The sequence below is a fragment of the Monodon monoceros genome, unplaced genomic scaffold (assembly GCF_005190385.1).
Source record: "Monodon monoceros isolate NGI ecotype Baffin Bay Population unplaced genomic scaffold, NGI_Narwhal_1 Super_Scaffold_1, whole genome shotgun sequence".
Taxonomy (NCBI): Eukaryota; Metazoa; Chordata; class Mammalia; order Artiodactyla; family Monodontidae; genus Monodon; species Monodon monoceros.
In genome coordinates, this window is record NW_021703765.1 from 45,905,352 (window position 1) to 45,921,641 (window position 16,290).

Here is a 16,290-nt window from a genome sequence, read left to right on the forward strand (position 1 = left end):
TTTAATGACAGCTATACTAATGATAGTTATACAGATGAAGAATTGTTAAACTAAAATTTGTATTTTTCAGTTTTTTTATATTCTAAAGAAATATTGAAGATAATTTTATAGTCAAAATTATTTTTAGTTTTATAGTAAATCATTTAAATTTGATGGTTTCTTCATTTATTTACTAAGTATTAAGTGCCTACTGTGTGTCAGGCAATAGTTTTTGAAACGTCAGTGAGCAAAACATTCCTGCTCTCTTGGGTTTTATATTCTAGCAAATGAGGCAGGCATAACAAATAATTAAATCACGTAGTCTGTTGGACAATGGAAAGAGCTAAGGAAAAGGAAAACAAATAGGAGAGGGAGAGGTGTATTGGGAATACTGGAGGCAGGGGATGGAATTTGTAATATGAAGTAGACTGGTCAGGGTATACCTCTTTGAGAAGGTGACATCTGAGCTAAGACTTGAGGAAGAATGTTTTAGGCGGAGGAAAGAAGCAGTGGAAAGCTCCTGAAGTGAAACTGTGCCTGGCTTGTTGAAGGAACAACATGAAGGCTGTTGTGGCTGGGACAGAATAAGGAGTTTATATGAACAGAACCTATTGTGTAGACTATTGTAAGGACTTTTTCACTCTGAAATCGGAAGCCCTTGGAGGATTTTGAGCCGAAGAGTGAAATTGGTATATTTTAATAAGCTCATTCTGCTTACTGTGTGGAGAATTTACTATGGAGAAGTGTGGGTCGGAGCAGGAAATCCAGTAAGGAGGCCCTTGCAGTAATCAACATGAGAGAGGTGATGGTGGCTGGTAGCAGGGTGGTAGCAGAAGAGGTAGTGGTAGAAGTGGTCAAACTGTTGAGTATATGTTAAAGGTAGAGATCAAAGGATATGTTGAAAATTGGACGTAGGGGGCAGAGTGTAAGAAGAAAAGTGTCAAAGATGACCCCATGGTTTTCAGAGCAACTGGACGGATGAAATTGCCATCAGCTGATACTGTTGGGTAAAGGGATTTGAGGCTGAGGCAGAGATATCAGGGAGTCAGTGTTGTAGATTTTAAGTTGAGATGTCTGATAGACTTCCAGATGGAGATGAGGTAGAATAGGGAATTTTGACAATTAAAAAACATGAAAATTACCACAAAGATACTGGCCTCTGATTTAATTTTGAAATGCTATATTTTAAAATCATTTTTTCATTTAACAAATCTTTATTGAGTACCATATTTTACACTAGATGATTGGGGGCTACAGTGATAGGCAAATATAATTATGGACTGAGTCCTAACAGAAGTTAACATACAGTGTGGTCGGCAGACATTAAGTAATTACACAAACATTTTAAGTGCCAATTGTAAATGCTATGAAGGAAGGGCATCTAGGACTAAGGGAGCAGATAATGGGGGCTGATGATTCTGGTGGTCTTCCTTGAGGAAATGACATTTGAGGTATAATTTACAGAGAATAAAATTCATTCATTTAAATTGTATAGATGGATTAATTTTGACAAATCCATGTAACCACCACTACAATCAGGATATAGAACAATGCTGCCATTCCAGAAAAGTTTTCCGATGCCTGTTTTTTGCCCATTTTCCATTGGGTTTTCTTTTTTTAAATTTATTTGTAGGGGTTCTTTATTCTAGATACAAATCTTTTATTGGCTATATATATTGCAGATACCTTCTTCCAGTTCGAAAGTTGCTTTTTTATTCTCTTTATGATGTCTTTGGATGAACAGAGTTTCTAATTTAAATGAAATCCAGTTTATCAATCTTTTTTATTTCTTTTCTGTATCTTGTTTAAGAAATATTTTCTTGTATCAGGGTCATGAAGATATGCCTATGCATTCTTCTAAAAGTTTGTCTATCCATGATTCATTGCAAATTAAATTTGTTTATGATCTGAGCTAGGAGTCAGGGTTCATTTTTGTTCATATGATATTCAACTTATCCAGTACCATTTATTGGAAAGATCAGTTTTTACCCATTGAATATAAGTCGTTTTGTTGTAACGTGACTGTATGTGTTACACTGTTCCTCAACTGTATTCTGTTGGTCTTTTTATTCTTTTGGTTTATCTGTCCTTGCACCAACCAATATCTTAATTATAGCAGCAGATAGTGTTGTTCTTTGAGTGTCCTGGCTATTTTGTCTTTTGTATTTCCATATAAATTTTACAGTCAGCTTGTTAATTTCTACAGCAAGCCTGTTGGGATTTTGATTGAGATTACATGGAATCTCTAAGTCAACATTGGAGAAACTGATATCTCCACGATATTTAGTCTTCCAGTCAATGAAGATGGCATATCCCTCTGTTTAGTAAACTCCTTAATTTCTCTCAACATTGTCACAGTGTAGAAGTATTGCACATATCTTGCTAGATTTGTTCCTAGCTATTCAGTTTTTTTGGATGCTATTATACATGGTATCATCTTTTAAATTTTAATTTTCTAGTTTATTGGCAATATATAGAAATACAGTTGATTTTTATATATTGACCTTGTCTCTAGTTACCTTAGTGATTCTCATAGTTTGTTACAGATTTCCTTGGGGTTTTCTATGCATTCAGTCATGTCATCTTTGAATAATAATTATGTCTTTTCCAATCTTTTATTCCTTCTTATTTTTTTCCTACTTTTTTTTTATACTACTGATTTGTTTATTTTGTTGAATAGTCTTGGTGTTGATGGATATTCTTGTCTTGTTCCTGAATTCTTGTTTTCTTTCCTGAAAGTCCAGTATTTCATCAGTAAGATGATATTGAGTATACATTTTTTTTGTAAACTAGATTTGTTAGATTAAGGATGCTCCTATTAATTTTTTAAAGTCTTTAGTGGGTATTGAATTTTTTCACACCATTTTCCTTTATTGAGATGATTATATGAATTTTATTTTGGTAATTTGGTGAGTTACAATGATCAATTTCCAAAAGTTAAATCAGCCTGCACTCCTGGAATAAATTCCATTGGTTATATAATGTATCGTCTTTAATACAGTCTATATTTGATTTGCAAAATTTTGTTTAGGATTTTTGTGTCTGTTCATGAGAAATATTGGCCTGTAAATTTCTTTCTTGTAATGTCATTTTGAGGTTTTGGTGTCAGAGTTTTGGTGACCTCATTAAGGATTGGGAATTGTTCTGCATTTTTGTGTTCTCTGGAAGATTGTATATGGTTCATTGAGTACTTGTCTATTTTATTTCCTTCATTATACTACTTTGGGTTTGACTGATGTCTTTTCCTAGCTACTGCACGTAGAAGCTTATATCATTAATTTTCAACTTTTCTTAAAAATGAATTTTAAATATGCATTTTAAAGCTATAAATTTTCCTTTTAGCATAGCTGTAGCTGCGTCTCACAAATTTTGATGTTGCATTTTCATTACCATTCAGTTAAACGTATTTTCTAATTTCCATTGTTATTTCTTCATTAACTAACAGGTTATTGGTTTTCTGTTATTGATTTCTAGTTTAATTTCACTGTGCTCAAAACATACAGCATAAGATTTCAATCATTTGTTATTTGTTGACTTGCCCTGTGGTCCTGTATATGACCTAGTTTGGTCTATATTCCTTGAGTATTTGAGAAGAATGTGTATTATGCAATTGTTGAATATAGTACTCTATGCATGTTAATTACATCGAGTTGTTACTAATGATGTCAAATCTTTCATATTCTCAGGGTTTCTTTTTCATTTGTTTGTTGTTTTTTTGGTCTCCTTGTTCTGTCAGTTACTAGAAGAAGTATATTAAAATCTCCAACCATTATTATGGATTATTCCGTTTTTCCTTTTACGTTATAGATTTTGAAACTGCAATTATGAGATGTATGCAAATTTATGATTGTTACATTTCTGTTGAATTGATCCTTTTATTATAATAAACTATCCCTTTAGTATTTCTAGTAGTATTCCTTTTTATTTTATTTGTTTATTTGGTCACACTACGTGGCTTGTGGGATCTTAGTTCCCTAATCAGGGACCAGGGATTGAACCCGTGCCCCCTGCAGTGGAAGCACAGAGTCCTAACTGGACTGCCAGGGAATTCCCCCAGTAATATGTCTTGATTTAAGTCAACTATCTAATGTATGGTTACATCACCATACTTTTTTTTTTTTTTTTTTTTGTGGTACGCGGGCCTCTCACTGTTGTGGCCTTTCCCGTTGCGGAGCACAGGCTCCTGACGCACAGGCACAGCGGCCATGGCTCACAGGCCCAGCTGCTCCGCAGCATGTGGGATCCTCCCGGACCGGGGCACGAACCCGTGTCCCCTGCATTGGCAGGTGGACTCTCAACCACTGCGCCACTAGGGAAGCCCCATCACCATACTTTTGATTAGAGTTTACATAGTATTCTTTTTCGTTTTTTTTTTGCAGTACGCGGGCCTCTCACTGCTGTGGCTTCCCCTGCTGTGGAGCACAGGCTCCGGACATGCAGGCCCAGTGGCCATGGCTCACGGGCCCAGCCGCTCCGCGGCATGTGGGATCTTCCCAGACCAGGGCACGAACCCGCGTCCCCTGCATCGTCAGGCGGACTCCCAACTACTGTGCCACCAGGGAAGCCCCATAGTATTCTTTTTCTTTTAACACATATGTGTCCTTAAGTTTAAAGTGGATCTCTTGTGAACAGAATATAGTTGAGCGTTTTAAAAAATAATTTTGTTATTTTATTGAAATGAGGGGTCTATATACATTTAACGTTGAACATGATATAGTAGGCTTTCCGTCTATCACCCTGATACTAGTTTCCTATTTGTCTCTTTCTGGTCCTTCTTTGAATTAGTCAAGCATTATTTGTTCCTCTCTTCTAGTTTTTTAGTTATACATTTTTTATAGGTGCATATGCATTTTTAAGTAGTTGCCTAACAGATTACAATATGCATCCTTGGTTTATTAGATTCCGCTCAAATTTGTACTTTTAACAGTTGCTGAAAAATACAGGAAACTTGCAACAATATAACTTCATGAATTCTGCTGTCCTTTATGTTAGTCTTGTCATATTTTATACTTCTACATATGTTTAAACTATACTATTCATTGTTACTGTTATTTAATTAAATTAATTAATTTATTTATTTTTGGCTGCGTTGGGTCTTTGTTGCTGCACGTGGGCTTTCTCTAGTTGTGGCGAGCGGGGGTTACTCTTTGTTGCCGTGCGCATGCTTCTCTTGTTGTGGAGCACAGGCTCTCGGCACACGGGCTTCAGTAGTTGCGGCACGTGGGCTCAGTAGTTGTGGCTTGCGGGCTATAGAGCGCAGGCTCAGTAGTTGTGGCGCACGGGCTCAGTTGCTCCGCGGCATGTGGGATCTTCCCAGACCAGGGCTCGAACCCATGTCCCCTGCACTGGCAGGCAGATTCTTAACCACTGTGCCACCAGGAAAGTCCCACTATTATTTTAAATGTTAATATTTTTATTTATTTACATATTTACCTTTCCATTCCTATTAATCCCTCTAGTTCTGTGCCATTTTCATTTAGCTGGATGAATTCTCTTCATTTGTTACAGGTTATCTTAGCTTTTGTTCATCTGAAACTATTATTGTTTCATTTTTGTGTTTGGAGGTTATTTTCTCTTAGTATAGAATTCTAGGTTGGTTGTTGATTATTTTCTTTTTCTGTCTTAGCACTTTATAGATGTCATTTTTTAAATATTCTATTTCCATTATTTCTGATAAAAAATAGGTTTTTAGTCTAATTGCCATTCACCTGAAGGTAATGTGTTTTATTTTCCCTGGCTACTTTTAAGATTTTCACTTTGACTTTGGTTTTTAGGACTTTGAAGTATCTAGCCATGGTTTTCTTCATATCCTGCTGAGGTTTGTAGCGCTTCATACGTTTGCTAGAGACTCATGTCTTTTGTTAGCTTTGGAAAATTCTTGAGCAGTATTCTTATTGCTTATGTTTTATTTTCTCTTCTCTACATTTTTTCTCTTTTTTTGGCTGCACTGCATGGCTTGTGGGATTTTAGCTCCCCAACCAGGTATCAAGCCCATGTCCTTGGCAGTGAGAGCACGGAGTCCTAACCTCTGGACCTCCAGGGAATTCCCTCTCTTCTACTTTTGTAACTCCAGTTAGATGTGTTTTAGGCCTTTTCACCATGACGTACATGTCTTTCTTTACATTTTCTGCTCATATTTTCTCTCCTTTATATCTTTTTGATGTGTTGTATTTTCTATATGTTTGTTGCTCCCTTTGACTTAAGAATTCTAGGCTTTGCTGAAATTCTCCATTTGTCCTGTTTGTTTTTTGCCTTGAATATATCAATCAGTCATTTTTAAAGTCTCTCAGATAACTCTAAAATGTGAATGACCTATGTGTCTTCTCCTGTTTTCTATTATTTCTATTTGTTGTCCATCTGCTCTTTTGTTTTTTTTAAATGGAGATGAAATTCGCATAACATGAGGTTCATCATTTTAACCTTTAAAAGTACAGGCACCCCTCAGAGATATTGTGGATTCAGTTCCAGACCACCACTGTACAGTGAATATTGCAATAAAGCTAGTTACAGAAATTTTTCAGTTTCCCAGAGCATATAAAAGTTATGTTTAGACTGTACTGTAGTCTATGAAGTATGCAGTAGCACTGTGTCTAAAAATCAATGTACATACCTTAATTAAAAAATATTTTAGGGCTTCCCTGGTGGCGCAGTGGTTGGGGGTCCGCCTGCCAATGCAGGGGACACGGGTTCGTGCCCCGGCCCGGGAGGATCCCGCATGCCGCGGAGCGGCTGGGCCCGTGAGCCATGGCCGCTGGGCCTGCGCGTCCGGAGCCTGTGCTCCGCAGCGGGAGAGGCCACAACGGTGAGAGGCCCGCGTACCGCAAAAAAAAAAAAAAAAAAAAATTTTATTGCTAAAAAATGCTAACCATAATCTGAACCTTCAGTGAGTGATAATCTTTTTGCAATAGTAACATTAAAGGGCACTGCTCACAGACCACCATAACATATATAATAATCATGAAAAAGTTTGAAGTATTGTGAAAATTATCAAAATGTGACACAAAGACACGAAATGAGCAGATGCTGTTGGAAAAATGGTGTCGATCCACTTGTTCCACACAGGGTTGCCACAGACCTCTGATTTGTAGAAAAACATGGTATCTGTGAAGCACAATAAAATGAGGAATCCCTGTATACAAATTCAGTGGGTGTTAGTATATTCATAGTGCTGTGCAGCCATCACCATTATCTAATTCTAGGACACCATCACCCCAAAGAAGAAAACTCATGACCATTGACAGTCAACCTCAATTCTCCCCTCTGCCCGTCCCCTGGCAAAGACTGATCAGTCTACTTTCTGTCTCTCCGGCTTTGCCTATTCTGGACAGTTGATATAAATGGAATCATACAATGTATGGCCTTTTGAGTCTGACTTCTTCACTTAGCGCAGTGTTTTCAAGATTTATCCATGTTGTAGCGTGTATCACTACTTCATTCCATTTTGTGGCTGAATAATATTCCATTGTGTGGATATTTACCACATTTTGTTTATCAATTCATCAGCTGAAGGACATTTAGGTTTTTTTCTACCGTCTGGCTATTATGAATAGTGCTGCTGTGAACATTCACGTGTAAGTTTTGTGTGAGTGTACGTCTTCAGTTCTCTTGGGTCTATACCAGGAGTGGAATTGCTAGGTCATATGGTAACTCTATGTTTAACTCTTTGAGAAACCGCTAGTGTTCTCCACAATAGTTGCACCCTTTTACAATCCCATCAGCATGTACAAGAGATTTTCTCTGCATTCTTGCCAACACACGTTACTTTCTGTAGTTTCTTTTTTTTTAAAATTATTATAGCCATCCTAATGGGTGTTGGCCATTTATTCTTATTTTTTTAGAATGCCTTGTAACTTTTAATTGCGGGCTCATTGACTTGTTAGGGCTGATCTGTTTCAATTTTTACTTTAGTCCAAGGAGAGGCTTTTTTGAAGTCTCAACAGAGAGACTGAATTGTTTTTGAAGGCCCTTCTGATTTGGTGGGGCCTACACTCCAATCTTTGTCTCCCTCGAATTGGGCAGAAGCTGAAATCTCTTTTCAGCTCTTTTGCTTCCGAACTGCTGTTTTCTGCTCGTTTTCTTGAATTTACCCCTCTTTGTGTTTCTTCCTCTCTGGAACTTGGTTCTTTAATTTCCAGCTCTCTGTTAGCCAAAAATTCTGTCTTCTCTCCGTCTAGTAGGACTGCCACTTTCTACTTGGACTCTATTTTCCTGTTATACAGCAAAGTAAAGGAAAAGCCAAGTTGATTATGGGGCTGATTTTCTATTTTTCCCTTCTTTAAAGAGTTGTAGCCCCTCTTGTTCCTCTCTGTGTACATTACTCTTCAGTGCCTTCAAATGGTTTCTACATTTGTCTAGATTTTATAACTTTTATTAGCAAGAGGGTTGGTTTGGTACAAGCTAGTCTGTTATGATGGGAACCACGCATACTGATGTTTCATGAATTGAATCACAAGAAAATGAAAAACTAATACCTATTGAGAGTGAGAGCATGAATTTTCAAGAGAAAATCTGGACAAGGATATAGGAGAAAGGAATTTTATTTTCAAGCAAGAGGGCCAAGTCAGCCATATTGAAGGATGGTAAAGGATGATTTAAAGTGAGATATGTGACACTAAGTTGATATTTAGTAAGTTTTTTGAAAATGGAACAAAGTGTTTAAAGAATACAAATTGGATGAAGAATTTAAGATAAGAATTGAAGAGAAAATATTTAATGAGCAATTATTGGATTGGATTTAGTAGTGAAGAAATTAAGATTATGAATTTGGAACGAGTGCTATTAGAGTAGTACTTGGTTAATTTTGTAAATGTTAGTGGTTATTAGGTGGTTGGAGATTTGAGTGTTTACTGTGATGTCTAAAGAACAATGTATACCTGGTAAGTATGCCAGGGAGGATTGCGTTCGCAAAATCTGGGTGTAAACACAAAATCTGGGTGTAGACGCAGTAAACATACGGGAGGAAGAGAATGACTGAAGTTCTAGGAATGGACATTATGTTTAAAATGTAGACAAGTAGAGAAAGAAGGCAGAAATAGATTTATAAAGAACAATACTTCCCTATCCTCTTGTAGGATTAAAAAACTGGGGTTTGGAAAGAAACTATGTGCTTTCTCTACCCAAATATTCCCAAGAAGGGAGCCAGGTGTTATAGAGCACCTTGTATCTGTGTTTTTCCTTTCGCCCTTTTGTGAACTCTCAAGGTTAGTCAGTGATTTTTTTCACACTTTCATTAGGAAATTTGCCAAAGGCATCCTTTTGAGGCAGCTGTCTCTGTACCCTTGGAGGCCATCAGTAATGTTTCCAATCCATAGGAGTAGTCGGCACAAAAATGTTGGGCTGAGCTGAGTCTTTGCGGTTTAAAACATTCCCCCTCCAAAACCACTCCCCCTCCTCAAACAGTATAAAATATATCACATTTTGAAGCTTCTGGTCCTTAGTCTTTTGTTACTATATCTTTTCAGGTAAAATTCATCATTAATAGTAAATATATCCAAATATATTAATAATGAAAGGAGACTTAATTTTTAAAACATAATTTAAATAACAACAATAGTGGGCACATTAGAAATCCTTATACATAAATAAATAAGAATTCTTTTTGTATAGAATGTTATAAGTTTTAATTTTCACTGTAAAGTAGAATATACTTGAATCATGGTGTTCTTTTGGTGTAAGGTGGTCGGATGATATATTCATGCTGACGATCTTGTGAAGTCTTTTGAATCTTGTGAAGCATATTAAATATGATGTGGTTAAGTCCATGATTAAAATGCATTAGAATAAGTTGAAATGCATTTGTGTTTTTGTCCCTATTCAACTGAATAGTATAGGCAACTGTTATACCATATGCATCTTTAGTATATTAGTCTGACTGTTTTTCTTATTTTACTAAACTGTCTTCTTTCAGCCACCCACACAGAATATGCCTATGGGTCCTGGAGGGATGAATCAGAGCGGCCCTCCCCCACCTCCACGCTCACACAACATGCCTTCAGATGGAATGGTAGCTGGGGGTCCTCCTGCACCACACATGCAGAACCAGATGAACGGCCAGATGCCTGGTAAGTTTTTCTCCTCTAAGACATTAACACCGGAGTTGCTTAGCAACTGAAACGACGTGGGGGCTCAAGGGATACTAGATTGTTGATGACAAAACTGCTTTGAATGCCCCCGAGTCCAAGCTCTCTTAGAGTTTGTTAGCTACAGAGCTACGTGACCTGTATTCAGTGTTTATCAGGCTGCCCTTGGGCTTTGATGTAGCTGACACACAGCATTCCTCTGATGAACAGAACTGGCTAAATTTAGTCTGTCTGAAACTATGCAATACAGCTGGCTTTAGAAGCTTTTGGGGGGAAAAAGGCATTGTGCCATAGCTTAAGAATTAAGATCTGTTTATAAAAATGTGTAACATTTCTCTGAGTTTTGTATTTACTTAAAAATTTATTGGTCTCAGAAACAGTATTGCTGGAAAAGACACATGGGGAGAAAAAACAAAACAGGCTCTAAAGTGCTCATGTATTTAGTATTTCCTCATTGGTCTTTTGAAACTGAGTATGCATTTTTATGAATACATGTTCATAGTATAGTAGAAATATGGAAATTGATATTGAAGCAAAATTAAAAGCTGAAAAGTGTCAGGTTTCTTATATAATGAACCATTTACTATTTATCCATTTTAAGTTTAGAGCCGCTTAAAATATCCTTGGGACCATTGGATGCTTATTTAGTTACCTTTTGCTGGTTTGAATTTTTAATCTGAAAAGTATCAGTATCTTTAAACTATTTTGTTTTTGTAACATCAGTCACACCCATACCTATAATTCATATTTTTACTTTCTAAAGACAAAGGTTGTTTTCATTAACAAAAAGAAAGTATTAAACAAATAGCAATAAAGAGAGTAAGTTAAAATAACAGAGCAATTTATTTTTTAAATTAGTAATATTAGCATCCTTAGGATAGTGTTGTCTTAACTGATTATGTTGGTTGGTAGCATTGGTGTCCAGGGACTATGGGTGTAAAAAATGAAGCAAAAGAGAGCACAGAGCAAAAGAGGCCAGATAGCCTGGCTTATAGGAGATTGATGTGTGATGGGTCATGTAGGAGGGCTGTGGTGTCTTGGTGGCAACCTTCTCTTTCCTGCCAAGGCTTCCACGGTCATGGCCCAGTGGCCCTCCACCATGTGGAGGTAGGAATAAAGAGGTAACTACTTGTCTGGTTGTGGTCAGAAGCAAGCTTCTTGCTTAATCCACATCTAGCTCATTAGGACACATTGTTTATAAAACTGGTGGGGTAGTGCTAATGCAGGTTAGCATGTTAGAGGAGTTTTGTGACTTTTTATGGTGGTACCTTTTTTTTTTTGGTGGTACGCGGGCCTCTCACTGTTGTGGCCTCTCCCGTTGCGGAGCACAGGCTCCGGACGCGCAAGCTCAGCGGCCATGGCTCACGGGCCCAGCCGCTCCGCGGCATGTGGGATCTTCCCGGACCAGGGCATGAACCCGTGTCCCCTGCATTGGCAGGCAGACTCCCAACCCCTGCGCCACCAGGGAAGCCCGGTGGTATCTTTAATTAGGATTTTGACTCAACTTCTCCAGATAACATTCAAGCCTAAGGCTGAGGAAGCAAGCAGCAGCAATATAATTATTGTTAACGTGGCATTTTCGTTTTTGTGTACGGCTGTCTGGAATAAGATATACTCTTTATGAGCCAGAGATTTTCAACCACTTATGACCTAGATTGTCCAGAATACCGTAGAGCTTCTAAAACAATTTATAATTAGAGAGTTTACAGTTAGATGTAGGAGAAATTGGAAGTCCAGCTACTTATATTGTCTTTATTTAATAAGTTTTGTATAGTATTTAGCCAACCTCTTTATGCACACAAATTTGTAACTAGGCTTTTAATTTCCGATTTTAGTTTTGTTCTTAATATTTTATTTTATAATGTAAGTTGCAGTGCTTCTTATATGCTGTTTGATTTGTTCGTATATCCTCTTAGTCTTAGGTTCCTTTTAAAAAAAATTGATTAAAAAAAATTAGATAATACGTGTCTATGGCACCAAAATAAAAAAGGTACAAAAAGGCGCATACAGCCCCTACCTACCCAGACTCTTTGTTCCAGACAGGCATTGGTACCCAGTTATCCTTGAAAAACATATGCATATGCATGTATACATTCTATTTTCTTTTTTCTTATTCTTTTTTTAAAAACACAAATGGTAGCATATAGTAGATATTACTAGATATCATTTTTTTACCTCTTAAAGGTTTCTCTTGGAGACCATGAGTATATAAACATATATTTTGGAGACCAGTCGGTATATAAAGAGCTGCCTCATTCCTTTTGATGACTGCATTACATTCTTTTTTATGGATGCCTCTAATTTACTTGGACAGTTCCCTTCTGACAGAAATATAGGTTATTTCTAGTCTTTTGGTGTTAAAAATTATGCTCTTGTGACTATGCCTGTAAAATATAAATAAATAAGTAAACAGATAAACTTAAAATTTTGCATCCATATACATACACACACAAAAACTTGTATATTTATAGGATAAGTTCCTAGAACTGAAATTGCTAGGTTAAAGGTATATGCATTTTATTTTTATTCATTCATTCATTCATTCATTCATTTATGGCTGCGCTGGGTCCTTGTTGCTGCATGCGGGCTTTCTTTAGTTTCAGGGGGCTACTCTTCATTTCGGTGCGCAGGCTTCTCATTGCCGTGGCTTCTCTTGTTGCGGAGCACAGGCTTTAGGTGCGCGGGCTTCAGTAGTTGTGACATACGGGCTCAGTAGTTGTGACATGCAGGCTCAGTAGTTATGGTGCATGGGCTTAGTTGCTCGGAGGCATGTGGGATCTTCCTGGACCAGGGCTCAAACCCGTGTCCCCTGCATTAGCACCACTTCCCCTGCACTGTACCACCAGGGAAGCCCTAAAGGTATATGTATTTTAAAATATGGTAGTTATTACCATATTGGTTTACATAAAAATAGTAGACCAGTTTATAGTAGACTTATTTATACATTTATATTCTCTCAACAAAGTATGAGAGTGCTTCTTTCTTCATAATATAATTGGAACAAAACTTTTGATCTTTGTAAATCTAAAAGGTGAAAAGTGGATCTCATAGTTTTAATTTGCCTTTTTATTATATTAAATAAAGCAAGCAATTTTCTCATGTTTTATGACCGCTTTTGTAGTTTTCTTGTGAAGTGATCATTCATATACTTGGCCCTTTTACTGCTGGTGGTCTTTTACTTGCTTTATATGTTAAGTAAGTAGTTTGGTCTGTGATATTTCTTGTAAATAATTTTTTCCCAGTTTATCTTTTTATTACTTAATTTTTTTTTGTTGGTCATGTGCAAATGTTTTATTTTTATGTACTCTACTTTATAAATCTTTTATGGTTCTGGGTTTTTTGGCATACTTAAAGAGGCCCTTACAGTCCAAGATTATTTTTAAAATTCTCCGTTTTGCAATACTCTGTTATGATTTCTTTGCTTTTTCTTCTTTTTAATGTTTAATTTTTTTATTCATCTGGACTTAGTTTTGGTAGAAGGAATGTGGTAGGAACCCAACCTGTATTTTTCCAGATATCTACTCAGTTGTTAAACATCATTTATTGAATTATCTTTTCTTTTGTTCATTGGTACTTAATGTCAGTGCCATTGTCATTTACCAAATTATGCATTTCCATCACTTTCAGACTGTGTTCTAGGTTTATTGATCTGTTAATCAGTTCACTTATGTGTTAATACTACATAGTTTTAATTCAGCTTTATATGTTTTGGTCTCTTACAAAACAAGTCCTCCTTCATTACTCTTTTTTTTTTTTTTCCCAGGATGTTCCTGGCTTTTCAAAAGCAACAGTTTCTTAATCTGTAAAATGATAATAATGTCTACCTCACAGTATTTGCTATCATTCATGTAAAGCATTTACTTTGTTTGCTATTGATTAAATACTCAAGTTATTGTTTGTGCTCTTGTTACATTAATGCAAAAAAATAAGCTTTTTAAGGTACTTTTGTATAGATCATCTGTTTAACTTTCATATTTTGGTTCTGATCACTTTTCTTCAAAGGGCCTAACCATATGCCTATGCAGGGACCTGGACCCAATCAACTCAATATGACAAACAGTTCCATGAATATGCCTTCAAGTAGCCACGGGTCCATGGGAGGTTACAGCCATTCCGTGCCATCGTCCCAGAGCATGCCGGTACAGAACCAGATGACCATGAGTCAAGGGCAGCCAATGGGAAACTATGGCCCCAGACCAAATATGAATATTCAACCAAACCAAGGTAAGTAAGCTTTATAAAATTCTTGACTAGGATGCTCCATTAGCCTTCGAAAATCAAACAGTTTTTTCAAAATGTTAGCTGATTTGCAAAATTACAAGTTTGAAGTGAGGAACAATAATACCCATAGAAAAGGAACATCAAGTTCGAAACCAACTTAAAATAATTTTTTCCTTTTACATTTAGAAATTAAAATGCTCAATTTAGCTTTTTAAGCTTATTTATTTTTATGTCTTTTGGACAGTTTGAGATTTTATATTTTTGGATTTTTAAGCTAATCAATGAATAACCAAACATTTGGTTAGAGCTAGAAAACTGAGAAAATACAATTTTATCTTTGTAAGTACAGTCCTTAAAAAACATCTGTGGTTCATTTTACTTGTGAAGAATATATTAATTTCTATGAATTTCCCTTGATTTAATGTTTTCTGATGCTGTGTTTCAGCATTAAAGGTAATTTTAACATAATTTGTTATTAGAATGTTCAGTGGAGGTGCTGCTGTATTCTTATATTCTTAGAGTGGTGTGAAGTCTATTAAAGTTTATTACCAGCCTCAGAGAATGAAATTGTTATCATGTTTCTCTTTTAAGTATTCTTGTGAATAATAACTAAAAACCAGTAAGTGGCGCTCTGTTCTGCTAATTGCCTGGGAAAACATTTGGCCTGTTGCCAGCCTAAAGCTATTTCAGTTACTAAATGCGGTGAGGTTAAGAGTCTAAGATAGAATTAAATGTATTTGCAATAAAATTTTCTAGATTTTGCTTATGAAAAACACATCACCAGAGTACACCCAGAAAAAGGAAGTTAATCTGTTGATCATGATTTTTGATGAAATAATATATTGTAATTTTAAAATATTAATAAAGATATTTTCTGTAATTTAGATAAAATACACCGGAAACAAAGGGAGATAATAGAACAAATTGTCAATGGATGCAGCTTCACAAAACTGGCACTTGCTCCATTTTTCCCCGCAAAAGTTGTTCAGTGCCCATGGTGGAGTATTTTTTTTTATTCTGTCAATTAAAGGTTCAAAACAACAGCAAGATCCAGTCAGTGCTAGATCAGAAGGGGGTTCAGATGTTCCTCTGCACAGTTTGGTTACCAGGAAAAAGCAGAAAAATCGATAGTGATTCTTTACAGCAACCGCCGTAGTTATGGTACACTTCTTACAAAGTATAGTTAAGGAAAGGTGGGATGTGCGCAAAAATGGATGTTGCTGCAGCATGGTTTGATATGACATTATAAGATCTGAAGAAGAAAAAATAATGCATGCAGCAGTGTGTATGTATAAAATAGTTAACTGTTTTTGGAGAAAGGACTTGAAGTGTTTATAGGAATTTTTTGTTCAAAACATAGGGACCAACTAGTCTTTCTATTTTTTTTTAACTAAAATTATTTTTCTTTTATTGAGTTATAATTAACATACAATATTAGTTTCAGGTGTACAACATCATGATTCGATATTTTCACACATGAAATGATCACCATGATAAGTCTAGTTACCAACTGTCATTGAACAAAATGGTTAAATATTATTGACTGTATTCCCTATGTGAAAAATTTAAAAAAAAAACGTATTAATGCAAAGGCTAATATAATAAAAACATGTAGACCTACCACACAAAACATGTCATTTCAAAAAGCTGCTCAAAAAGTTGGCCCTATTAAATTTACTGAGTATATATTACTATGTTCATGGTCATTATAAAAATTTTAACAGTTACTATTTTTTTAGCTTTAAAAGAAAAATGAGTTTAGATGACAGTGGCATTGTAATTGGTGCCTACTTTTAGTTGTAGTTTTATTTATTTATTTTTAGTTGTGGTTTTATACATATCTGTGAATTGAGAAAACTGAAATATTTTTTAATTCAGCATTTAGGTTTATTATTTTAGCAGAATATTTCCCTCTAAGTTTTCTTATGAGGACTACTGCTTTTAGGTGAAACGTTTAGCAAGTTTTTAATGTTAATTTCTTTCTTAAATTGCTAGGAAAATGTTGTAAATA

General features: G+C 35.9%; 1 protein-coding gene across 2 annotated transcripts in view; it reads left to right on the forward strand.

Moving 5' to 3' along the window:
• Positions 1 to 16,290, forward strand: part of SS18 (SS18 subunit of BAF chromatin remodeling complex) — a 76,384-nt gene that overhangs the window by 27,690 nt on the left and 32,404 nt on the right. For both annotated transcript variants that reach the window (XM_029216798.1, XM_029216797.1), the window contains exons 4-5: positions 9,887 to 10,040; positions 14,061 to 14,282. In XM_029216798.1, the coding sequence (XP_029072631.1) occupies positions 9,887 to 10,040; positions 14,061 to 14,282 (376 nt within the window). The remainder of the gene's footprint in view (positions 1 to 9,886; positions 10,041 to 14,060; positions 14,283 to 16,290) is intronic.